General features: G+C 40.1%; 1 protein-coding gene across 6 annotated transcripts in view; it reads right to left on the bottom strand.

Annotated features, from left to right (window-relative positions):
* LOC100650714 (RNA-binding protein Musashi homolog Rbp6) overlaps positions 1-26727 on the bottom strand; it is a 777530-nt gene that overhangs the window by 274124 nt on the left and 476679 nt on the right. For all 6 annotated transcript variants that reach the window (XM_048412611.1, XM_048412610.1, XM_048412616.1 and 3 more), the window contains exon 5: positions 3365-3406. In XM_048412611.1, the coding sequence (XP_048268568.1) occupies positions 3365-3406 (42 nt within the window). The remainder of the gene's footprint in view (positions 1-3364; positions 3407-26727) is intronic.

The following is a 26727-nucleotide window of genomic DNA, read 5'->3' as shown; positions in this document are numbered from 1 at the left end:
TATATTTTTTTATAATGTAATGATATTTATTTCAAATAAAAATGAAAATTCCTATGGCAATTCCATATCATTAGAATTGTCAGAACGATCCCTTTGTGCTCCTTTGCTGACGTGTGAGTTGCTTGTATTCAGAGGGGTAGACCGTAGGCCAAAGGAGAAATATAAAAAACAGCACAACCGATAAGAAAAAAGACGCTGAGGCGTTCCTGAAGGGCTCTGTAATGACTGTTGCTACTTTTCCGTCATGTCGGAAGCGCATTGCGCCGTTTCCGCTAGCCCGGAAGTATGGTAACAAAGCGCTTCCGGCACGAGGTCTCGAGGAGGTTGTTACAACGGACTATAGTGTAGGGATAGTCGGTGACATTTCAATGAACTTTGTGGCGCAGCCATTTTCTCTGTAAAGTTCATCAGGTTTAACATGTGTTTTGGGGGTTGACGAACTTCTCGGGCTAAATTTCTGCTTTCATCAAGGAATTAGATATGTATAATATCGTAGCAGTGGTTACGGAACGTGAGGTAGAACAACGATTCGAGTAAACGTCACTATCTTCTCCTTGGTACGGTGAACCACAAAAGAACAGGAGTTTGTGTACCAAAATGCCATAGAACTGTTTGAAAAGCTTTGCTACACGTGCTGGCAGTATTTACATAATGAAGGTAATGCACGCAGTTCATAGAATATTCATAGCCTGATGAATTATTTTATGCGAAATATTCTATTAGTCTGTTGTAATTGCTAATTTTCATTACACCTTCAAATAGAATATTGTTTACCTAGTGGAATGAAGTATAATAATTTCTTAACGTCTTCATACGAAACCAAAGTACTTTCGTATAATAATTCGGTAACTAACAATAACAGAGAATTGTTATAAATTATAGTTTAGAGAATTCTTATAGACTTTTTTATCAATCTTGTTGTTATGTATTAGGCAAGCAACTAGTAAAATTTCACTAGTAATATTAGTTCAATTACGTAAAATGATTTGCTCTACAAGCATTTAACACGAAACTAGATACCCTTTTTTAGAATTTTCTTTTGAAACTGAAATCTGACAGTTATCCAATGATTACAGCCCCGACTACCATCAGTCAATTTTTCCAAACGAGACGTATCCTATGCGACTATCTTTATCAGCGTCGTTAAGCAGCAAAGGCCAATTACAAAAGGTGAATGTACAGTACAGACATCGCCTATAACTCGAACGTAGCTTTAAACATTCTCGAATCTAATTTAATGAAAGAACGTAAACCTACACTTCCGGATTAAGGTTTCCAAGGGCCTGAGGGATACTACCGTCTAGCACGGATTATCGTTACGCAGAACGTAAAATTTTTCTACGCTTTACGTTCAACTTCGGTCTACTATCGGCGATTCCACGTTGAAATAAAAGGGAGTCGCTCTTTAAGAGTGGCTATACGATGACGTCTATTATAGCGTCGAGTTAACGCCGCGTGGATCGCGCCAGATATGCCATCTGTATCGTACGCGTGGCCCGAGCTGGACTGCTGGCAAAGCTCCCAAAACTCGAAACGGAACGCGTGCATCCGTATTACTTTTTCGAACGAGGTTCGCGGAGAACCGTAGGAACACAGAGAGTGGGGCTAGGAAGGGGTCGAGGCCAGTGCAGCCATCGCCATTTTATGAAAATTGCACCGCCCGTTCCAACTGCCTCGAGCGTTCAGGCGAAATATGTTACTCCCATCTCGCGATTAATGGTCGCTATTTTATTTCGAATGCACGCGCCACTGAACGCGGATCGGTCGAGACTGCCACGTTCCAAGCTGATCATCCTTTTATACGTTGCTGTTGATTTTTTAGAACGAGCTTGCGTGTTATTACTAGTGTGTTTGCGATGGTGTTCCAGTGATAAAATGGTTAATGTAAGACTCTTTCACTATTTGTTCAGAGAAGTCCGGAAATGCGAAAGCGAACGATGTTGCTGTACGCATGTATATTCCAAAATATTATGGATGTGTGTCATTAAATAAACATTTTTTATAAATAATTGAATTTAGTTCGTATCGCACTGGAAATTAAAAATAGAAAAAAATACATCACAAAATTATCTCTATATTCGCAAATAAGCTATCTTCGAATAGTAGAACAATTCGTTTCGAAGTGCAACCCAATTCCGTCTATCCGCTTCTATCGTGTAATAGCGTAAATTGAAGCAGCTGTTACATAGGCGAGTCTTCGCAACAGAAATAACAAAATTTTCATCGAGGCAATCCGTCCGATCGAACGTGCGGCTCGTTAATATCACGGGATACGTGATTACCGGTGACGGCGTTGAATCGTGATTTCCCGTTCGCGTCATAATTTATGCGCTTCCGGCTTTTGACGTTGAAATAAAATTGGTAGGCGACGTAGCGCTCACGTTCGTGCTATTTCTAACGAAAAGTGAAAAGAAAAACACCGACCGTGGCTAAAAAATGGCAGGAATGGAAGAAAAGAAAATAACAAAAATGAAAAAGATGTGGTCGTGATGCGATGAACGCCGAGCTGTCAGAGGATTCCTGTTGAAAAGAGGCCGGCTCGAAACGTTAGAACGAGTTCGACTGACATCGAGCGAATAGCGGTGAAGGGGGATAGTTGCGGAGGGTGTCTGTTAGGGGTTAGAGTAGAGGGAAAGAGAGAAAAGGGTACAATTAAAATTAGCGCAATTCAGTCACTCGCCGGTAATTCGCGTGCCTGGCATTTATATTATTAAGCCGTGCAAATTTCTCTCGCTTCTCCTCTCATCCCCGTTCTTTCCTAGGCGCATGCGAATACACAAGCGTACATGCTCGATTCTGTCGACCCTGGTACGTGTAGAAATCTGCACGCGTGTATGCTCGCGCGTGGATGTGCTGGAATGTGTTGCACTCTACCTCTTTCCCTTTTGATATCATCCCGTCCTCGTTTCACCGCCGCCGTACGATTCAGACTTTCGCGGCGAGAGTTTCGGCCGTGACTAACAGTCCGGTAGACTGGGAAGAAAATAATTCTGGGTTTTGAAATGAATTACATCTAATTGCTCTTATTACGAGAACGAGAGAGCTTTATTATTCGCTCTTCAGTAGCGTTCCTTCTCTATTTTTCCTTCATCCGCCTGGCTCTCTGTTCCTTCCTCTTTATCTCGGCCTTTACAACCCCTTTCTACCATCCTTCCTACCACGGTCTTTCGTTAGTAGACCTTCAAAGCTCACGTCTGCCCCTTAGCTACTTCCTGTCCACCAGTCTGGCTTATCTTTTAGCACCTGACTTCTCGGTCAAAGAAGTTTTTCATGCGTGAAGAAAGTAAAGTTCGCGGCTGTGGCGAATGCGACGATTGTCATCTCGCGGATTTCGGGCTTTTGCGGTAAAGATAAAGTTCCTTACCTTTGGATGTGTTCTCCTGGGAAACGCTACCTTCGGATCGATCTGAAACACAGATACAGGAAATATATTAATGCATTGTCTATCTGGTAATAATACTAATATACAATGCAAGTAGATGTCATAGAGTTAAGCGAAAGCTACAAAAAGTCATATTTTCTATCTTTACAAGAATTGAAAGATTCTTTCCTTTTCTCCATAATCATAAAAGTCAACAAAAATAGACTTATCATGTTCTTCTCAGAAAATCAAAATGTATACTTTCCATCGACAATATCAATTACCAACAAACCCATTCTTTCTTACGTAAACAAAAGGAAACCTCTCGAACCAAGCGAAGTAACTATTAGCAAAAGCTTCTTTGACAAAGCGCACCATGAAAGAAAAATTGCCAGGGATCGTTCGAAATCGCGGAACACGGAAACGGGCGTTGTAGAATAACAGCGGAAGGGAATGGGTAAACAGAGAATAACGGAGGAATTCCCGACGAAGGAAATGGAGCAAACGGAAAAGGAGGAATTGGCGGTTTTCCCATCTGAAACTCCTATTACAATTAATTATCGGGTAATAAAAAGTGGGCACACAAATACCGTGAATAAAGAGCCGCGAAGGAGTTGCGGTAGAGGATCTCCGGTACAGGTGCACGTTGGTTAGTTGGAGCAACCGAACTCTCGGCTTTCACGACTCTATCCTCCGCTTAGTTTCCTACGCTCTCCCTTGGAGACGTACAACCAGGTCGAATGTAACCGCACCTTACGTGGTTAAAAAGCAAAAGCCCATCCTCTTTGGTTCACTTGGATGGTTAGGGGATACCGGCGAAACTATGGAATTCCCAGTGCAGCCGCGACGTAAATTCTCGCCGCGAAATCGAGCCGCTCCAATGTTCGTTCCGGTTTCCCTCGTGACCTTACTTCGAACGTACACGCTGTGAACCTACGTGAAATCGTACGTGATCGTAAAGGCATCGTACGAGTGGCCAGCTATTCGCGAACTTCGAGCTTCAACTGCCAAAATTTTCGCAAAGTGTTTCGAGTGCGTGACCAAATCGAAGCGGCGATCGACGATACGTCGTCATTCGAAGATCGCGTATTTTGTCTATGTACCGCACCGTAAACGCGATAGGAGGAGAACGCGCTGAATAATAATTCGCCAATGAACTGAGGCGGTGTTTGGAAGAACGAGCATAGAGAAGTTGAAGAATATCAGGTTTAGAATTCATGAGTTAACGTGGGAAACGGTTGAAGATATTGCGGGAATTTTTGGGCGCAGATACGTATATGTTCTTAAAGGATTTCCATCCAAAACGTTCATTCAATCCAAATAATTATCTTTTACATCTTTCAACTTGTTGAATCAAGAACGCTGTCATTTCCACAATATTTTTATGAATATGTATTAAAATCACTACTAGTAGTGTTATAAGTTATAGTATAAAATACTCGATCTATGATATTTCGAGAGAACTATGTATTCCCCTGCGATCTCGATATTTATAATGAAATTCGAACGTTTCCTCTAAGTAATCAGTTTCGAAAACATGAACATCGTTTAAATAGAAAAGCATTTTTCACGTACATATTGGTGGCTTACGTACACCGCCAATGACAGTTGGAGGCATAGATTTAACATTTAATTTCCGACCGATCGGGGCAAATGCTGAATCGACGACTTTTTATTGGAGTTTCTCGTCGCATTGCCAAATGTGGGTCAGTTTTTTTGTTTTTCTCCTCTGACTCAGGGAGCAGAGCTAGGAGATTTTTTATCTTCTGAAATCCTAGGTCGAATCCTAGACTTGAAAACATTTGCTTTATTTATTTAGCTTCCAGGGATTCCACCAAAGAGATTAAATGTGTTTTTGTCCTTCAAAAAACTCACCGAACATTTCTTTTTCAATTGTACCGCGTATTTTCTTGTTCATACTCGAGACAACTTAATCTATATACGTAAGAAGAAGCAATATGGATGCACTGACAGGTTCTTCGATGGAGAAGCACGATCCGAAGGATGATTTATGATCACGCTTCGGTAGCGAATCGTTTGGGTTTCAATTTTTCACGAACATTTATCGGGATGAATTACCAGAAAATCCACCTACTTTCTACGTCTTTCTCGAGTAATCTATTCAATTCGTTACGACAAAGACAGCCATGGTATCGAATAATCAGCGGTTTCAATAATAAATCCAGTGAAATGCCTTTCGACGTTACGACGCATCGCTGTAATTAAGATGAATGTCTTGTGGATAATCTATGGTGTTAAAAGACATCTCATATTTCATACGTGTCTCTATAAATGTAGAGATAAAAGCATTGTTACGTATTTTGGAAAAATATCCTATATTTCTATATATAATTTAATTGGAGAATGAAATTTTTCAAAATACTTGATAGCAATTGAATTTGATTAATAATTTCAGATTAGCATAATCTAGTGATCTCAATAATTGCGCTTGTAATGAACCATGAACCAAACGCACCACTCTTATTTACAGAGAAATTTTAGAATTCAGTGCTTGTTTCAATAAAGTGTCTAAGTAAAATCAGGCATACGTAGGAGCTGTGAATTGCAGCACTGCGTACGTCTGTAGTTCCAAGTTCCTATTTACTAAATAAGTATATATATACTTATTTATTTATTTATGTTTAAGTCAGAAAATATTATTATTCATTTAACTATTTTAATCCATATTACTAATAACTTAATTCTTATATTACCAAAGTTTATATTAACAACTCACATTATCAAAGCTTAGTTATTTTTTTCAATTCCTTACAACGTTAATAATTTTCTCCCTATATATTCATTCTATACACAACCGCAAATTATAACTTTTTTTCTGTGCTTCAAAAAGTCAATCGCACTTTAGTCGGAGCACACATCTCAGAAAACAATTTTCTCGGAGAATTAATTTTAAACAACGATCGTGCTGCGTTCCCGAACTTTAGCTTCCTCGCGAGTGCTCCGCTCGCGATAGGTAAGAGAAAACGTAGCCGGGAGAGGTGGTGGAAGCCACGAACGTGGTAATGACAAGCAAGAAAGCCCGACTCTATCCACCGCCACCGCCGCCATCCACACCGACGACGTCGTTCCTCTCCTGTGTTTTCTCCCTTTCCTGTTCTCTGCTCCCGCGAACCACCCCGTTTGCATAATCCCCTACGGCAAAGTTCACACCGGTCGCTCGCACGCCCCCGGACGCCCTGGAGCACGTCAAGCGGCCCGACGTCGGCAACTACAACGACGAGGATGGAGAAAGTCTGTCGGTTTTCGTCTTACCGCGTCGTCGCTGCAACCGCCGTCCCAGCGATTCTTCTCCTTTTGACCCGCCCTGTCGTTGAACAACTAGAAGAAGACGATGAGTTTTGCTAAAGAACTTTCTTACCAGGCCCTTTAGATTTCCGTCGCGATAGAATCTGTAGCTGAGTTATCGTTCCTACCAGAATCAACAATAAAATTAACCGTTTTGCGGGTGAACATTTTAAAAGTAATGCGTTAATCCTTGAAAGCTATAAAGGAGAAATATTTCTTTCGCGGAATACTGACGATAAATTTGTTTAATGTTTTAAAATCAATATAGCGGTATTGATCTAAGAACGGTGTAGGAGAAAAATTTGTTTTTCATGGGGAAATTGTAGCTAATCATTCTTTACAAATACACATTCTATGTGCTTAATAATCGAACAAAATAGTCTCTCCTACTTTCTTATCTTCCTCTTCCTTCTTCCCCTAATTATAACGCCTCAGACTTACCTACAATAAATAAGACACTCGTGCCATCCTCTCCATTCCCTCGAAACTTCACCACAATTATAGGACACACAATATCGAGATTTGTCGTTAGGTGTAATCGTCTCGAAGGTTACAGCGTCGCGATTGAAATTTGTCACCGTCCAGCAAGTCATGGTCGAGAGAGGAGTCGATCAACGAAATTAGTTTCGACGTTCTGGTTATTCGATTCATTCCGTTCGATTCCCGGGCCGGGAGTATCGCTACGTAGTGCGGGACAAAGTAAAGAATCGTGCGCGAGATAGAATCGTTCGAGAGTAAAGGATAGAAGAAATGAGAGAACGAAGGGAGGTATTACGGAGAAAAATCGAGAGGCTCGAAGCCATTCTCGCAAACATAACCCGGTTATCCGATATCGCGCGAAATGATCGGCCGCCAACCATCGACGACGACAGGGCTGCCGCCAAAGAAGACGACGTCGAACGACAACGACGATAGAAATTCAATCTGGATGGCACGCCTGGAAATTGGGAGAGCCACCTATTCTCCAACGATCCGACCGATTCTAGGATACTTTGCTACGACGTAAAAGCTCAAAGCTCGTATCGGCCACAGTTGGAAAAGTAATCGAGGAAAACGGAGCTCTTTTCGTCCCTCTCGCATGGTTTTCACATTCTCTCGCGAACGGAAGCTCCACCGTCTCGTCGCTCGAGAAACCCGACGCTCCCGAGCTGCATCCACCGGGATAATACGAACGAGAAATTTCACACGCGAGTTCGCGGTAATTCCGGCGGAATTCAAACGCCAGACCCCGGCCACGTCGGTTAAATTGTTGCTCGAGCTACGTAAGTTCTCAGATTGCCAGGGGAGGAGGATACACGCGCACGGAGCCACGCGAACGTGAGTGTTATTAAACTTTAAATTATGAACGCAACGGGCAGAACAATTAAAAACGCGTGGCGTTAGCGGGCACACGGCTTCACGGCCACGGATCCCGAGAGTGGTAATCAAGAATTATGGTCCCCGTTGATGTTGCCCCGTTATCAAACTGGATTTCTATGAACGGTATATCGTAAAGGGGCGTGAATAGCAAATGAATCTGCAAACTTTCATGATAAATATTCCGTGTCCGCGCTGCGCTTTATAGCTGATCAGAATGCAAATGGATTTTGGAAACTAGACTGCGTCGTCGCGTTATTTAACAGGACTACCGTATAATCATTTCGCTATACGGCGACTAATTATTTCGCATTTACGGATGTTCTTTCTTAATTCGCATTCTACGCATTCTTAATTCGCATTTCTTACAGAGAAAGATAGGATTACTTGGATCAGAAGATTATTTGAGTCACAATAAATACTTTGCGCGGTAATTCGTCAAATTTATTTACGAATAATTTTCAAGCGATCTACATTTGAAGACAGACTATTTATTAGGCCGTCCGAACAGTTTTTTTCGTTTTATAAGAAAATGTAATGGACGCGCAATATTTTCCGTTTTATATTATTTTAGCAAATTACGTATGATTCATTTTGTTCTATCAAAATAAAGATCACAATGTTCGACAGATTAGGTTTCATGTTCGTATAAAGATGCGTCGTTGTAAAAGAAGTATCTGTAAAAGAAAGATACTTTTCGGACAACCTAATAGTTAATTATTAATGGCATGATAAACAGTGAAATATATCGTGCACTCACATTAACAGCTCGACAGTCATAATTTTTGCACAGCGATGTAACTTCTGCCACCAAACAGAAAGTTGTTCGATTCATATTAATATTCTCACACGGAATTGTCATAATTCAGTAACGTGTGTCTTATTTATTTTATTAGTTCTCATGTAATATCTGCTCGTTATTCCTATGGTATATTCGAATTCTATATATTCGTACAGCTACCGGTGAAAGAAATTCAAAGAATGAGGCGGCACTATGGAGTTTGTTTCTCGCGGTCGAGATTCTTTCAACACTCCACATTCGGCAGGGTGAGGTGGTTGAAACAGATGGATAGAGAGAACGGTCTGAGTATCATTCAAGATTTAACTCCAGTCTCAGTGAGATCGAAGTAAATATCTGCGAGCTACAAGTGGGAGATTTTCCCACACTCGAGCAATTCTCTAACCCTTCACAGCAGTGTTCCTCTCCCTTCGCGTTTTTCACCCCACCCACGGATCTTTCCATCACCCTCCGTAATTCTGTCTGTCCCAGCCGTGCCGGTTTGTCAGTTTCATACAATATTGAGTAGTTCTGACATATGCATAATGGCAACGAAAAAAAAACCTTCCCGGTGGTTTTAATACGAAAAAACTTTCTGATCGGTACATTCCACTTTTCATTTAAATCTTTACCTTTGTTATATTAATATTCTCATAGCTTAAATACTATAAAATTTTACTCGGCTCTCATCGCAAACACCTTCTTTCAAAAATATTTTATATCAAACATGCATGTGTCATGCTTAATCTTGGTTATGGAAGATTGATTCGGCATCTATTACGGTTGAAATTTCCAAGCACCTCTTGCTTTATCGTCGTGGAATCACCCGATGAAGAATATTCTTTTTTATATCGCTAATAATCTAAAAAAGTTGAAGGCTCATTTCAGTTTATTTTTGCTTGATTCGTGAAAGCAGACAGTATATACTGCAGTTACTCGTCACCAAATGAAGGCGCAATCTTTTCCCAAGCGGCAAATGGACCGAATATAAAACGACGCGACGGAACGCAGTCAAAGATTCCTCACGTACAACTTAATCCGCTTGTTCCCATCGTTCCCCCTATTTCCCTGGTTTATGTCAATGACGCGCGTTTCTCCGCTGCTGCAAACTCACTCGAGCTCGTGTTCGCACGCACGCTGAATTTTAATCGGCCGCGGAAGAGACCTCCCCTTATTGGGGAGAATGCCAAAGTAATGAGTTTCGCCCGCAGCACAGCGCGGCGTATCCATAAAGAAATGTAGGCTACGCGGCCGTGGAACGTTACAATTTTTATATCCCGTGCTCATACAGGTAGCCGTATCAGCACGTGAGAACGAGCATGAGACCGCGCTAGCCTAATTCACCCTGGAATAGCTTGAAAACAAGCACCGCTGGATCGTCGGATAAATCGTACTGCAATTTCGTTTCATACCACCATAGAAGCGTGCAGTTGGTACTAGGAAAGTTTCAGTAAGTGGATTGTTCGATATTTTTGAAATTTCATTCTTTTAAAAGATCTTGTTTGTTTCTCACGAAAATTGCGTTCTTTATAAGAGAAAACAAGCACTAGTGCGCGTTCTAGCAACTTGTATAGAATTTTTATTTGTAGATTGATGCTTTTAGAAGTTTAGAAGTTCTATTTAGAATTATTTTTTGTATACGAAAAATAAAAAGGGAATGATGATATATTTGCTAAAAAGCGTCTGGTTAAGTACGTCCCACTTTTATTTTAGAGCAAATAGTACTGTATTTCGATGTTATGTGCTTTGAGGATTACGAAGGCTATATTAAACAATATTTTACATACAAAATGATGAAAGTAATACTCATTTTATAACCCATATTCTATGAATTTCCTACGTGTTCATAATAAAAATTACAATAGCGTGACAAGTAGGTTAATAAAATGTTTGGGTATCGAATTGTCAAACAAGGGACATTTTCATAGAAATACCTTTTTTATTTGAAAATTGAATTCAATAACGAATTTCTATACTTTCTGTAACCTCATATTCTATAATTGCGTTTATTACTTTCAACTCCGCGATTGGAGAAAATTTCTCCGAATCTGTTTCGTTCAAACTTTCGTAGAATTTTTTTAGTACTACTAAATATTTCAAAAAGGATTCATAGGAAAGATTCATGGAAGAATGAAACAATATTATATTTGGTACGCAACAATTACGAAACGTATCTACATGAAATGATATACATTAAAGAAATCTGCAGAATCAAGTTGCAATTGCGGTTAAGTTAAAAGCGAATAAACTGCACATTCTCGTGAATCGTGTCATTCGATATCGAAACATCGAGGTTCGTGCAATATCTACCGACAATTCTCTCCTATTTACTGTCCTTCCGTTTCTATTTCCTCCATATTCCGACACTCGTTAACTATTTAAACATGGCTCGTTTATAATTTATTTCTATTTCGCTTGGACCCGCTTCAAACAACAGGGTTAATCCGTTAAACGAAGAACTAGAGTGCAAGAGAGAGGAAAAAGAGAAAACAGAATTGCAGGGAAAGATGAATGTGGTCACAAGGAGGGAAGATGTAAAACGAATGGAAGATCAAGAGGGATAACGAAGGTTCAAGGAAATTAACTAAGAAACGGAAACGGAATCGTCGATGTCATGCTGTTTGACCAGCGCGCAGCGCAAGGTTGAGGATGGAAGAGGACACGACGGAAATTATTATTAAATTTCCGAGTCACAGTCAATTCTCATTTGCGCGCTTGTGCGCGATGCCTTGTCAAACACTCGCTTAATTCGTGCCGCAAATTAAAGGCAAATACATCGCAGCGATTTTTACGACTAATCATTCTGTCGATCTCGTTCGTTTTCGTTCGCTTCATCTACCTCCTGCCCTTCCATCTGTTGTTCCGACCACCGAAACGACCGCCTCTTTGATAGAGCACGCCTTTGTCGCTTATTTTAAAACGTTGCCTGTCTCTTAGCGCTGTCGTTCCTTTTTCAACTCTCTTCTATCTTCCCTCTACTACCATTCCCTTTTACCAGGCTCGCTCTCGCGTTTCTACTGCAAACCTTTCTCGGTACGTTTCTTGCACATTTGCAACGCGCGCTACTACTCCCGCTACCGATCTCCGCGTTCCGATTTCGTGTATTCGCGAGACAGAAGGTGAAAGAGGAGCGAAGGGGGTCGGTTTGAAACAGAAAATGGAAGATTTCATACGCGAGGACTAAAGAAACGGAGCGCGAGCCGGGAAAACGAAGCATCTAAAAGGGAATCGGACATCGAAAAGGCCTACAAAGAGGAAAAAGCACGAAAGGAGAAGACGTGGGGGAAGTTGGAAGGGGAACGCGGAGCCGGACAATGCAGTCATCGCTTGAAAACTGGGCCAGAGACAATAAACCAGGGCTCCGGATGAAGCAACCTCTTTTTCTTTTCGTTATCCGTCTTTTTAACGAAAACTGAACTGATATCAACTGTACCGGCCCGCTTGTAAATAGATTGCCCTTGAATTCTTTGGAATCCGGATGCCGGATTTTAAAGTAAATGTAGGAACGAGTAAGGAAGAATACGATAAACGAAAAAATGTAGATATACTGTAGAATACGTACAATTTGGAGAGTAATTCAGCTTTGAAATCGAATCAATCATGAGATTTGCGATTGAAGCAATTGAAATTTCGTACAATTGAAATTGAAATTTCACAAAGAATTCAAGCTTTCACCAGAGAACTTGCACGTTCCTTCTATCAGTTTAAAGTCACATTCCAGTTAAAGAGAATAACAAGCGCCGTCCATACATAATGCCGTAACGTGGAAATTTTGACAAGTGGAGAAAATTCCCGAAAAGCTGTAAACGCTGCAAGTTCTAGCATCGGAAAGGCAGTAAAAGGTTCGACGAATTCTCGATGATATTGTTCTCATGGAAGTACCCGTGAAACGAGCGATTCAAGCGTTTGCGTTTCGGCGAACATACGAAGATTCTTTCGGCAGTTTGCAATGATTATAACAGCTCGCGCCCCCGCAGACATTGCGAAAATACGGAGGATTTCTCTCGGCGTAGCTGAAAAGTATGGCCAACTTCGATGTTCTTGCCGGAGCTATAAAGTTTCCACGGTATCCTCGAAACTGGCCGTAATGGCTGCCCCAACTGTCATTCCTTGGTAGTTCGGGATGTCACCGGGATATAGAGAAACTAATGTAATGTAAGTTATTTGCCGGAGTAGATTACGATCGGATGAAGCAAAAAGGATAGGGAAGTTTCCTTCCTGCCGGACCTCGGACTTCCATAAAGAACTCAAATAGAAGATTGAAAAATGATATTTCTTAACTTCCGTAGAGGAAACGCAGTTTTTATTGCTTCTAATTGCATGCTGGAAGTTGAGTTTAAGGTTATTTGAAAATATAAAAATTTGTGATATCTATCGAATAAATTTGTGAAATAATAACTGTAATAACAACGACCTTAAATTTTCTATAATATTATAAAATTTTGCATAATGATTCCATAGACACGAAAGATACCTAACTTATTTCATTGAAATGAGTGACAAAACTAGGCAATCTGTTTAAACAGTGATGTAATAACTCCATCGATTAAAAGCAACGATATGCCCGAGGTGCACTGATGACGCGCAAAAAACCTGTGCCACGTGAGAACTATATTACTGGGAGCGAGCTGCAAGTTTCATTTCGCGCCGTACGTCACGTCCGTCAAGATACAATTCGTTACGTTCGCGGACCACGAACGACCATCGTAAATTACCGTAACTCGCGGAGAACGCGAATTTATTATATCTACCGGCAGATAGGCTCGGTCAGTTATTATGCGAACTGACCGATTGCCTTTAATATTCGCGCCAGCTGCGCGCCTGTTCGCCGTTCGTTTTCCACCATCGGTGTTCCTCGTCATCAAGATGTATAGGCGATAAAAATGAACTCGGCTCGTTTCGATTCGAGTCGCGTTATTATTTTCAACGTTCGTATATCCCTGTAACGCATACGTGAGTATGCACGTATATTATACATATATACATATTTATATATTATATTATAATCTGACATCGTAGCAAGTGATATAATTAGCCATTAATTTATATAGATTAAAAATGTAATTTATTATTTTATGCAAATTAAAAGTTCGTTATATTCGTATACTGTTACTACAAATCGACTAAAGCATTTGGGTATTTACAAGCGATAGCGTAAATACATACAAATACGTATTCTAGCGTCTCGCGTTGGAATCAGAGCGAATTTTCATTCTTTCGAGCAGCGCGAAGCTTCGCGGTTGACAAGAGGTTCCCGTAATTTCTCCCGATTGAAAGGCTCACGAGCAACGAGGGGAAAAAACGGGGAGGAAAAGCGTCGCATAATCCGGTTTTATCATTTAGCAGCGCGAGCTAGAATTTTACTCAAACTCGAGGTTCGACTGCGTTGCGAGGTAAAGTGCGCCGGGTATGCGCCATATTTCCCTGGTCAGATTCGCCTTTTTTTTTATTTTAGTTAGTACGTTCATCACACCGAGGATAGAAAAACGGAAATGATAAAATTTAGCACCCGCGTCGCTTGTCTTGAAGAACCAACTTTTTCCATGCCTCTGTTACGTCTGAAAATTTCACACGAAATGTTGTAAATTCTGCGACGATTTGATTTAGAGCTCGTATGCTCCCGATTCCCCTTTCGTAACTGTTTTTTCAGTTTATAATTTTCTTCTTTTCCGATGAAATAATCTATTAAGGGATATTTCATTTGTTTTATGAATTTGTTACGATGATTAAATATAAGTAGCGTGTGTATAACCAAACCTTGCCAAATGCGTTTCCATAAGCTCTTTAATGCCCTTTCGAACGACTCGACCAGAATATAAATTATAAAATCAGCAGGAGAGGTTAATTGGGAAATTAACTGCGATTACCGGTTCACACGGCTATTTATATTCACGCTTTCAAATGTCAGCCTTTATCAGAGGAGATTAAAGCGTAAGTGGGTCATTCTGATTAGAACAAAACATCCCGTTGCGACTGCTCAACGTTCCTCTGCGGTCGTGCGTAATTATTACCGAATAGAGTGACATCTAGCTCTTCTATATGCATTTTCCACCGTGTGAGTTACGTGGCTTTTGTATTGTTCGTCAAAACTTTCATCCCAACTGTAACACTATTACAGAGTATAAAAAAAAAGAATGGGACAATAGAACTAGATGATAAAAAACATAAATATAAATAAAAGATATAGTAAAGGAAAAAGCTAGAAAAAAATTAGAAAAATAAATAGGGAAGGAAGGTGACAGGGTTGAACGAAAACGCGATACGATATCGATAGCACGATTTATTCCGCGCTGCAGTACCCGGCAGTGTACGCTCTCGTCTATTTCGATTTTTTCGCGCGCAGCCGGCGTACTGGTGGCAAGGGAATTTTTAATAACAACGCTTGTCAGAAATCTTCTCGACAACGTCACCGGCATTCGGCGCCAGCCAATATCGCCTGGTCCAAGCCAGCTTGAACGTTTTAGCAGCCGGCATCTGCCGACAAGATGAACTCTCTTTTTACGAAGGAAAAGGCAGACGGGGACAGGTCGAGGACCAACCATATCCGGTCAAGGGAAATCGAATTAAGGACAGAGAAAACGAGATATGACTCGTATGTAATCCGGCTTTATTAAGAAATAAAAACCGCCAAGGCCACTATTCGTCTCTTTCCGATTCTTTTAACGTATTTATCATGTAAATGCGCGGTCTCGTGCGGAATGAAAGAAGGGAAGAGCGAGGTTTATTAGTTCAATGATATTTCAACGGAGATTAGCCTGGATGGACATTGCGAGAGGGCAGCGAGAAGCGCTTTGCACGCGCTGGCGCGCGGATTTTAATTAACCATTTTTAGAATAAGCAGGTATTAAAACAGCGGGATTTACGCGACGTTCCGTCGTTTCTTGTTTTCAATGATGTTGCATCGTGTAATCCACTTGAAAGCACCGTTGATTGTCCGTTTTGGAAAAACAGAATCGCGATTCACAGTATCTTTGCCCTTGAACTGTTGCTGGTAATTGAAGTTTTGTGTGGGATTTAGGATTGCGAAGATAATTTGCAGTGTGTGAAAAAATGAATTTTTCAGTTTACCTCTCTCTAGTTTTTACTCTTGCTTTATTCGTACATTCAATAAAAACGGAAATTCAGATACAGATATAAAAGTGGTAGAAGTAACGCGTTTATTTCATATTTAAAAACATGTGAAGATCATAAGCGAACAGTATTTTAAAAATTATATTTTCTATCCCCTTTAAAAATATTAATGTTTATAATAATGAGAATGTCACTCATTTTTTAAGTGGTATCAAAATAAAAAAAGTGAAGAGGAATACTTATAATCTTTTTTCAGGTTAAAACAGCTTGTCATTGTGACGCGAATAGTATTATTAAACTGAAAGTTCGTGAATAATTGTAATAATAATCCCGGATAATAACTTCTCAGCTAATGATTTTGCTACGTTATAACTTGGATGTATGAGCACGTTATATTTCCATCGTACCAAACCTGTCAGAAAATCTAAATGAAATGTATGTGTGTCTAAATAAAATGGACCAGCAGACACAAATCTGCGATTTCATTAATCGTGCGAAAAAGACAAGGAAATTCTCGCGCGGAAACGTATTCTTGACAGCAGATGAGAAATGCGAGTTACGCCCAGGCAATTTAATAAATTTCAACGGTGAGTTGCGTTGCGTAATATATATTCTCTTTTTCAACAATTTCCCTTCTAACAATATTTGTGAATGCAAAACACAGTGAAAACACGTTGCTGCAATAACAGGCGAGTCTACATTACCTCGATTGTAGCTTGTAAAGTAAATAATCAGAAGCGAGAATTATTATGGCGTTATATTTAATTACCTCTTTGTCATAAAATACCTAGCACATGTAAACTCTCAACATCAGTATTTTAAACAGAGTCAAGTATTTGTTACTAATTGAATAAAATTCCTGAATACTTTTAAACCAGCACGATTTGCTATGCCAGCTCTGTCTCTGCATAAAATTTAAAAAATATCCAGATGAAATAATGATCACAGAGTTTTCACAGCAATAAGTGTACGCACAATCTTTCGTCGCTCTAAAACGTGTGTTCGGTGATATATTTCCATATTTGTTAGGACGTTTCGTTGCTGCTCGTAGCAACATGCAAGGATCAATGAATTTGGGGAAATAGACAAATTAAATTGAAACAACTGCGACGGAGAAATAACACAGATTTATTTGTACACGCAAGTACTGGTACACAACATGATTAGGTGGAAAGGAAAAAGGGAAGAATAAAAGAAACAAAAGCAAATCGCGGCTGAGTGACAAATTACCGAAACTTGCCTGCGAGGGTGTTATATTGCAAACATGTTGTAAATAAAAAGGAATTTTTCAAATAGAAACAAGTCAAAGATGTAACGCGTCGATTGGCAAACGATCAACATTTGTTCACGCTGCTACTTTTTTAAACTTAATAGCTCATTCGTGGAATTTATAAGTATTTATAGATAAATGTATTTCATGAAAAATTAATGATAATATGTAATTATGCGAATGCGCGAATACACGAAAGGGGAGTTTTGATCAATCGAAAGTCAGTTGAATAAGACCATCGTGGATATCCAATTGAGGTATCCAATTTTAGAAAATCTGTTATATTATGTTTTATGGAAACTGAAAGAAGCAAATCCGCAAGCTTTCTGAAAGCAGTGAAAAATTAAAATTCTTTTCTACTTTAACGACTCTATTTCTCCGATTTTGAGGGGAATGTCTTCTTAGCAATATCTGTTCTTCCATCAGCAATGTAAAAATAAATCGCAAATAGATTGAGAGTCCAGAAAGCCGATCGAAAGCCCAAACAGCCCTGTTAGATCTAAAGGCCAAAATCGTTTCAATTTTGAAGAGTATATACAAACCGAAATGTTTCACATTTTATTTCTCTCTTATGGGACCTATAAAATCTTTCAACAGTAAATTCGAATTTCGGTAGAATCGAAACATTAACCCCGTTAGTACACCGACTTTCCATTCGGTTTAAACGGAACGTAAGCAAACATTTCGTGGGATATATTATCCGATCGACGATTCAATGATTAAAATGTTCACTGAGACACGTTTCGACGATCGTAATATAAAATCAACGACACTCGCCGATTGCTCAGAGAAATCGTTACGGCCAGGTCCTCGGATTAAAGTTTGATTAAAAGTTGTCCTCAAAGTAACGATTGATTCGTAGTTACCACCTCCCTCTCTTTTACTGACAAATAAAGCAATCATTCGTAAGGAGCAATGAAAAGCGTTGATTTCGTGGCATTCATAAAGTTGGCTTCCACTTACGGGATTTCGAAATCTCGAATTCCCAGGATTCTTTTCCTTATTTCTTGCTTTCCACTTCACTCTTTATTCTAGTCTTCGTGTCGGCTTAATGAAACCCCTAATATTCCTCAGTACCCACCCTTGCTGTTGCGCCACCCCTACTCGTTTTCTCGTCGCTCTCGTTACTCTTATCCGGATTTCTGCATCGATTTCGCTCCTACGTGGCTTTTAAAGTGACTATTACAAGTTACTATTTAATGTTGTGCCCGCTTTATTTTAATAACCTCTCTCTATCTCTAGCTTTTTCTATTTTCCTTGTTAAGTAAAAGCGATCGCTTATATCAATTCAGTGGAAAAAGTAAATTGAAAGAGGACTGTAAAAAATGAAATAACGTGGAAACTATATGAGTTTAAGATTTAAGGGAAATATTACAGGTGATTCAGTATGATGTCGTCAGTTTTCATATCGATAGTTTTCTCAGATAACTCGAGGGTAATAATTTAAAAGGAGGCAGACAATTTTCTTATAGTCTCCTTTCGACCTCGTTCGAGTAACGATATTAAGAATTTCACAGGGTTCTGAAATTTATCAGATCGATCGTAAATCAAGTTAGGCATAGACGTTTTTTAATTTCCCAGAACAGAATCTACCGCTTGCAAGCAAATCGAACAATGAGCAGCGATATGTGCCACGTGTTTATGCAGTATAATAGTATGTTCAATATAATATACAACTGTAGCGGCACAAGGTCATTGTTACGTCCGGGGATCCGTAACACGCGCTAGTAACATCAATAAACACACTGTTAAATGAATACGCCGAATAGTCCTTTTCGTTGGTGCCCTTCACGTTGTACACCTTACAACGTACAAATACCAGTTCGTATTTACATCCAGGTAAGGAAACTTGTATCGTATTACAGTTTATGATACCATTTTGTTTTAGAACGAAAAACGATGACCTGAAAAATTACGTACATTTTTGTTTAAAAATTTTATACGCGTAAAAACTAAAACATTTAACCTTTCATATGACGTCTCAGTTTTTTCATAGGCTCCGGTTATTAATGTTTAAAAACATCGTAGAAAGCAATTTCATGTTCTGTTTAAAACAACTTCCTGCCACTTTACTCCGAGAAGCAGAACAGACTTTCATAGGTCGCACATATAAAATAGCTATAAAAAATTAGGAGTCGGAAAATCGAGAAAGAATGTTTAATAGAAATTTTTGAATTAATGTTAAGGGAAATAAAATCAAATTTCACAAAAATTGACCTTTTGTCATTATAGTCATTAAAAATTGCTTTTCACATTTAACAATTTTTTAATCCTTTTTCTAATTAGGCGACTCTCTTAACAAATATCCCGTATCGAATCAATATCAAGACTAAAAACTAAAATAATCTTCAAATCCAAGTGAATCTACACAGTAAGCTCATTTTCTATCATCCTCTCTACCCTCCTCTGTTCACGTGAAAACGTATTACAGACTCTGTCGGTCGAACCGTCTTTTGACGTGTTCAGGACGCTTCATAAATATGCATCGAACCGCGAGAAAAGCGAAAAAGGAAGCCAGTGAAGAGAGGAACAGCATCGAATTGATTTCCCTCGGCGTGTGAATAACTTAAGCAACAGTTATTCCTTGCGGTCCATCCGGCGAATCTCCGTAGGCAAATAATGGTGTCTCGGTATCGATTTTGCTAACGTTAGAATCCCACAGATAACTTGTCAAGGGGTAAGCCAGTACTATTCCGGAAACGATCCCGAGCATTCGTGGAACTCTACGACAGGACTGCCAGGGCGTAACAGAGGCAACAGAAGCAAGGAGAGACAGAGCAACGGGCTTTCTCTGTTGGCGGCCAGCGCTACGACAACAACGATGACAAGGAAGGACGAGAACGATGAACGAACGGGACGATGAGGAGGGACGAACAGTGACAAAACAATTAAGCAACTCATAACTGCCTTGCACAAGCGCCCCCTGGACACCGTTCTCTCTGTCCGTAGTTGCGTCAAAGTGTCACGGACAACGAGGTCCAGCAGACCGAACTGAAATTGCAGCTTACGAGAGAGTGTGTTGGGCATAATATCTCTTCACGAACTCGCGAGACCCCTCGCGGAAGAACCATCGCCCATCTGAATCGTCAACTTGTCGAATAGTTGCGACAGATTTTGCGGTGAACTGCCTCTGCTACCAAAGATCAATTATGGTAAAATGGCGGATGAATTTGTATGTGGAGAAATTGCATTGATGACGTAAGCTTTTCCTAATCGAATTGATTAGTCGTATTCGAAGTTATTTAAACGTATAAACTACAACCGAAAAGATTGGAGAATATGAAAAGACAGAAAGTTCATATAAAATCATATAAAAGGCTACACGCAACAGGATTGCATTCGAAACTCTAAGTAATAAGAAATTGCAAGAAGAAAGTATCGCCATGGAAAAAAATATTTTTACTTGAAATATTTTACTTATAACAAACAGTTTAAAGATATCAATCTGTTGGTACTGCAAGTGGAATTTTAAAAAGGAATCATCCACGCCGACTACACCGAGTAAGAGCGTGACAATAGTAAAACGAAGAAAGAAACAGGACTCAATTTGCCTTTACTTTGTTCGCGCCTTCCAGGATGTTCGAACATTCTGTGCGAGCGGAACGAAGGAATTTGACAAAGTTAAATCGAAGTGAAAGCGGGAAGTCCCGTTCGCGTAGGAAAGAGCAGGACAGTTAGAAGAAAGAAAGAGAAAGAGTATGACTAGCTTGGAGAAATTACCGCAAGCGTTTCATTCCCTCTTTTTCTCGTCCTTCCTTTCCCTTTCTTGGTCCTTTTCATGCATGGACCGCTGCTCGACTGGCACGTCAATGCTTTCAGGCGATAAAGTGCTTTTCTTTACGAAACCACCATCCGTCGCACAAGCGCGGCCAATCAGGCGACAATGGCTCGTAAATTCGAGCCAATCAGGAGGGAAGCCGAGACGTGACCGCGGCAACGGTGTGATATTGCTTATGAATTATTTAAGCGGCCAGAATAACAATGTCCTTTCTCCCCCTCTTCTTACTCCGACGCCTCTTTCCTCTCTTTCTATTTTTCTTTCCCGTTCCGCGTATTTCTATTTCATTTTATTCGGCCCCACTTCTATAGACGTTTCAAGAAATTACCGGACAAATTGTTCCTGCATCATTTTCCATCTTGATGTGTTCCGGGTCACTTTCATTTTCGGCCAGATCGAAGATAGGCCACGTGCCACATTAATTTATGAAAATCTCCCAGAATCTTCGACAACATTTGCAACGTCTTATCGGCTTAAGTGTTTCCAATAACACGGCTACGAACAAGAAAACGAACTATGCAATTACTTGGAAGGCTTCGACTTCGATAATCGACAACACACTTCCGAGTTCCCAGCGTAGTGCCGGACCACCGGCTGATTCCGAAGTCCCTAACTACTTACTTCGTGGGAACCTGTACACGTTGTTCGATTTCTGCTTCGATCATTGCGCCTCGTCCGTAATGGAACGCTCTTCGAGAGTATACGTTGCAAAATTGATTCCCGTGCACTATTTTTTTGCAGGTTCTCTATGATTATATTTTGTTTCCATAAATATACTGGGATTACGTGGAAAGAATTCTATCGATGTTGAAACGAGACACGCATTCCAAATTCATTGGCCTTCGTAGCAAAAACATGTTTTTTCGAAACTGCGGAAAAATTCCCAAAGTGGGAAAATGCCACAAGAATACACGATAGGCTCACAGTGGAAGCGAAAAACAACATACGTATTCCTAATCATTTTATTATAAATTTCCAAACGCGCATATTTTTCTGCTGAAACGTGACTTTACCCTCACATATCTCACAAGCACAAGCTTAGGTCGTACGTACCATTTTTCCTCGGAGCTTCTCGAACAGCCAAGTATCTCCTTACTTCAAAAACTTGCGACGTCTACCAATCAAATCGCAATCAAGTAAGACAACCTGCCGGCAAAAACCGACTTCGTGAAACTAACTCTTCGATATCACACTCTTTCCGATTCCCAGCTTATCTTTCTCCTATTTCCATTCTGTCGAGGGGTGGTACATCAGCGTCCGAAACAGAGAGTCTCCCTTATCTCCGGACCACGACGATACTTGATTTATTATGAAACGCAGTCGCTTTCCTCGTTGGAGGGGTAGCGCGCCTTTCGTCGCGTGTCCAAAACGGGCACTCGAGGAGAGAAGAAAAAAATCTCGTTTCTTTGGAGTGACAGATTTCCCTGAACGAGTTTTTGAACGAACCTCGTTGACGAAAACCGTACCTCTTTTTCTAAAGGCTGTCTCCCACCCCTAGCACTCATGCGCAAAACGGGATAGATAAGACCCCACGTATTCCCGTAGGGGTACTGCGGAGTAGGAGGCATGGTATCGTGGGACGAAAATAGAGGCGTGCCATGGGACAGAACGGGACGAAGATTCTTGTGTGTACCGCACCAGAGAGTGGAGTTTTACGCGTGTTTAATCTGGAAATGGATCGCTCGAGAATGTGGCTCTATGAGGCGAGTTGAAGGGACTGAGAGTTAGCGAAAGCACGAGGGACGTGGCGGCGGAGGAGACGGAGGCGAGCGAGAGGGTTGGTTTTGCAGAAGAGGAGGAAAGCAGTGTGTGCCAGTCAGTGACGCGTTCTGTCTCCTCGTCGTTATCCTTTTTTCCACTTGTATCGTAAAAACTGACCAGACCGGCTCTCTATGTACTTTTTATGCTATGCTTCCGCCGAATATACGCCGTTGAAAGGAACAATGTGGTTTAATTGTTCCCTTCCATTTCATTTCCGATACAATTACGTTGGTTATTTTTATCAAGCTCGCGCGAATCCTGCATCCGGTCTCTTTTTACTGGGAGATGGAATTTTTTATGAATCGATACCCCAGTTTGTTTTAATGCAAATGGAGGAGGACGTGTTTTATACTTGAATTATATAGAAAGGTGTTAACGAAGAACGCAGGGTAACTAGTTTCTTGCCGTCCAGCGGATGAAGACGTTCAGAGGACGAAAATATAAATTTAGTTTTTCTCGTAGAGTTAGCTGTTCCAACGGAATGAAAGAGCAAAGAGGAAGAACCGTTTGTGAATTATAGCAAGGGAAAACGCCAGCTACCGAGTGTGCTTTTAAAGGCTCGTGTGTGAAACCGAAACGTGATACCGCTTTCCCACCCGTCTGCTTTGAATGGACCAGCACACGCGTCTTGATTTTTTCTCACGCGACTAATTTACCCCTTTGTTTTCCCAAAGCCTCGTTGCTTTCATGCATCGTCGCTTTTATAGAACTACCTAAGGCAAACATTTCACTAAAAAGGAAAAACTAACGCAATAATATAATAATAGCATTAATGTTTTCGCTATAGTACTTCTTAAACCGAAAATATTTTTGGTATCAAAGCTGTTATTATGAAAAAAAATACTTTTCAAATAGCTAAGTAAAATTTAAAAGGGTATATATATGTATATATATACACCTTTTGTAATGAAAATTCGTAGTTAAAAATTTTATTACACCGTACTTATCGAAGTAAGTGTAGAATATTCAAAGAAGTTAACAACACGCGCGAACAATGGACAAAATCAGAGGGAAGACAGAAAGATAGAGCTTTATATCCTCTAGAGTGTCCAAGATTTCGATATCATTTTCTTCATATTTTTCAACGTGAAACACAGCTAAGTTATCTATTTTGGCAGCAATTTTCTCGAAGCGGGTAACATAAATCGCGGGTAGAAAAGCTAATTTAGCGGATAAAATGTGACCGGTCTCGAAATAAAGCCGTGGGTCGCGTCGATATATCGCAGCGCACACACCCGGCCGCAGGCGGCTTATATATCATACTAATTATTTATATTTCATGCACCGGTAGGCCAGGTACCTGCTGCCTACAACGTGTACACGGTATTTTACACTCATGATACGTCGTCATATACTATGCGCAGCGTGCAAACTCTATCCACCCGCTCGTGGTCCAGCGACGTGCGTCATGAAAATATCGTCAAACTTCTGGTCGTCCAAATCACCTAGCGTATTATTCCAGCGCCAAGCTTAAATTTTACCATCGTTCGTTGAATCATTGATCATTAATAACGGTGACGTGTTATTTAGCCAGTTAGATTATCGCTTATCTAGTTATGATTTTTATTTATGCAGTGCATAAAAATAAAAGGCTAGTCGACAGCTTGATATTTATACCGCTACAATTCACTGTTTTTCTCCCTCGATCATTTCACACGATTTAACGTATTCATGACTGGTGTTTTTAAATGTTTTCCTTCCCTTTCTGTTCAGTATGGTCGTATTAACAGGATAGTGTAATAGGGTAGATAGATAGCCTTTTCGTAGATTCCGTTCGTAGATCGTATCGTAGATACATGAATTTATCTGTATATGTTTGAATTATTACTATTTGTTAACCAGTAACGTCAATGCTTTTTCCGCGTACCAAAATTATCGATTGCGTGCAAACATATGAATTTTTATCTGTGTATTTCTTATCAAATTTTAATAATCTCAAATAAAATTGAAACAATTGAAACAATTTTAATTTGCGAATGACTTTCGCGCTTCGTTCCAATCAATGACTTGATTATATGACAATGATTATATGTTAATATCCGCACCAGGAACTTGGATAATTCAGTTGGATGAATCGCATAAAGCATCGAATCGCATAAAGCACTGGTGGCTATTAAATTTTATAGAGACAAGGTTCGATCGAGATGCTGTCGAAGCGAGATGCATTCGTCGACAGATATTTCGAAGAAAAGTGAAAGTTTCATCGTAAAATATTTAAGTCTCTGTCTCGATGTGATTTATAACTAAGGGTAACTTTTCCTGGGGCGTTTCTCATTTCGGCTGCTCAACTGACAGTGACAGTTTACTACTTGACAAGGAAAGGAATTGGTCGGAAAAGTTCCTGTTGATGTTACGCGCTATTAAGGGGATCGTGTTTCCTCGATGGCGGATATCAGAGGGAATGGTATCAAGACCACCCGGGAAGATTCGTCGCTTTATTTTATGTCAGTTACCAGATATCACCGAAAATCCTCTCTGCGTTGACTTACTCCCGTGAAACATTGTCGATCATTTTTTCTTCCTTTATAATTATTGAAAAATTCTTCACTCAAACGAGCAATCAGGAACATTAGGTTTCTTCGGGCATTTCTATTTTGTCGAAATTGCGATCGAAATTTCACGACTCGTAACTCGGGGATTCAGGATAAAGAAAAGGCAAAAGTAAGAAAGCCGTGTGTTCTATACAGTATATCTGTAATTACTAAGTTACTACGTGTAGAACAATTTAAATATCTAGATGCATTGCGACGTTTAGAATAACACGTGGGAAATTACAAACTCCAACATATTCACGTTTAGAAATAAAAAGAAGTAATTTCTAACTCAAGACTAATTCATAATGTTACAGTTACTTATGACTCAACGATACCGATTGAGGATGAAATCTGAATGAAAATGTTACATTACACCACTTACTCAGAAAATAATAATGCTGAATGTTATTATCCTTCTTTGCAAATAGTTCATTTAAACGACAAAGTGAATAGTAATTGTTTTAGCTTAGTGAAAGTTCTTCTATCGACCAATACAAGTTATTGCTAATCAACATACAACTTTTAATCGACAATAACATTTCTTACGTCATATTTCCTTGTTTAAATGATTAAGCAAAAATCATTAGCTCTCGCGCAATTTCATTCGCTTTTTCAAGGATTTTCGAATTTTCGGTGTATGCACACTCAAAATCACGAAAACCGGTTGGTTAAATCGTAATCAGAAATCTTCATACAATGTTTGTCAGATTCGGTGGGATGTAAATATTCATGCGCCAATATTTTGGCGGAATTTTTAGCGCATTAGGGAAAAATGATTTACACGGTCGACTAATGGAAGCCACGTTAGCTGAAATTGTAATTTCACATCGTTCGTTACGCGGAGAATGCATGCATCGCGGTAGCCATGAGAACACGAATGTCGTCGCTATCGCGATGAAAAATTCTACGCCCGCGTTGCCCGTTCGATATCAGTAAATAGAAAGATAAATCATCGGGGTGGAATTCGGCGCAACGATGACACCTTGGGAAAAGATAATCCGCCGAGAGCTTATAAACGGTTATAAAACGCGACGCCTCTTGATTTAGTCGGGAGACCTTCGTATGCATCCTCAGCATTCTAAAGAAAATGTCCCGTTATATACATATGTATATCTGCATTCGCCGTATCTGTGCGGACTTTCTATCGTAAAAATGCCACGCACGCGAAAGAGCGAAGGCAAAAAATGTAAAAACGGGGAAGGAAAAACGAAACGGACAAACGAAAACGCAACAACGAGTTTCAAGTTGGATGTAAGTGAGACTTCTCGAACAAACTGATGCTTAACAATTAGAGTAAATCATGTGGCCAAGCGGCGATCCCGTACCTTCTAACTGCACGTATGCATGCCAATTTTTCCGTAATTTCATTCTGCAACTGGCGAGATACCGCCCGTTCTAGTTTCGACTTGTTTTCGTTGTGATTACAGCGACCGTACAATGCTGGCCGCGAAATGCGCGGAGGGAACGAATTAAACCGCGCTAGCAACAGATGCTAGGGATCTTCTGTTTCGC

The sequence above is a fragment of the Bombus terrestris genome, chromosome 2, assembly GCF_910591885.1.
Source record: "Bombus terrestris chromosome 2, iyBomTerr1.2, whole genome shotgun sequence".
Taxonomy (NCBI): domain Eukaryota; kingdom Metazoa; phylum Arthropoda; class Insecta; order Hymenoptera; family Apidae; genus Bombus; species Bombus terrestris.
Note: the sequence above shows the minus strand (reverse complement) of the source record. Positions and strands in the feature narration are given on the sequence as shown.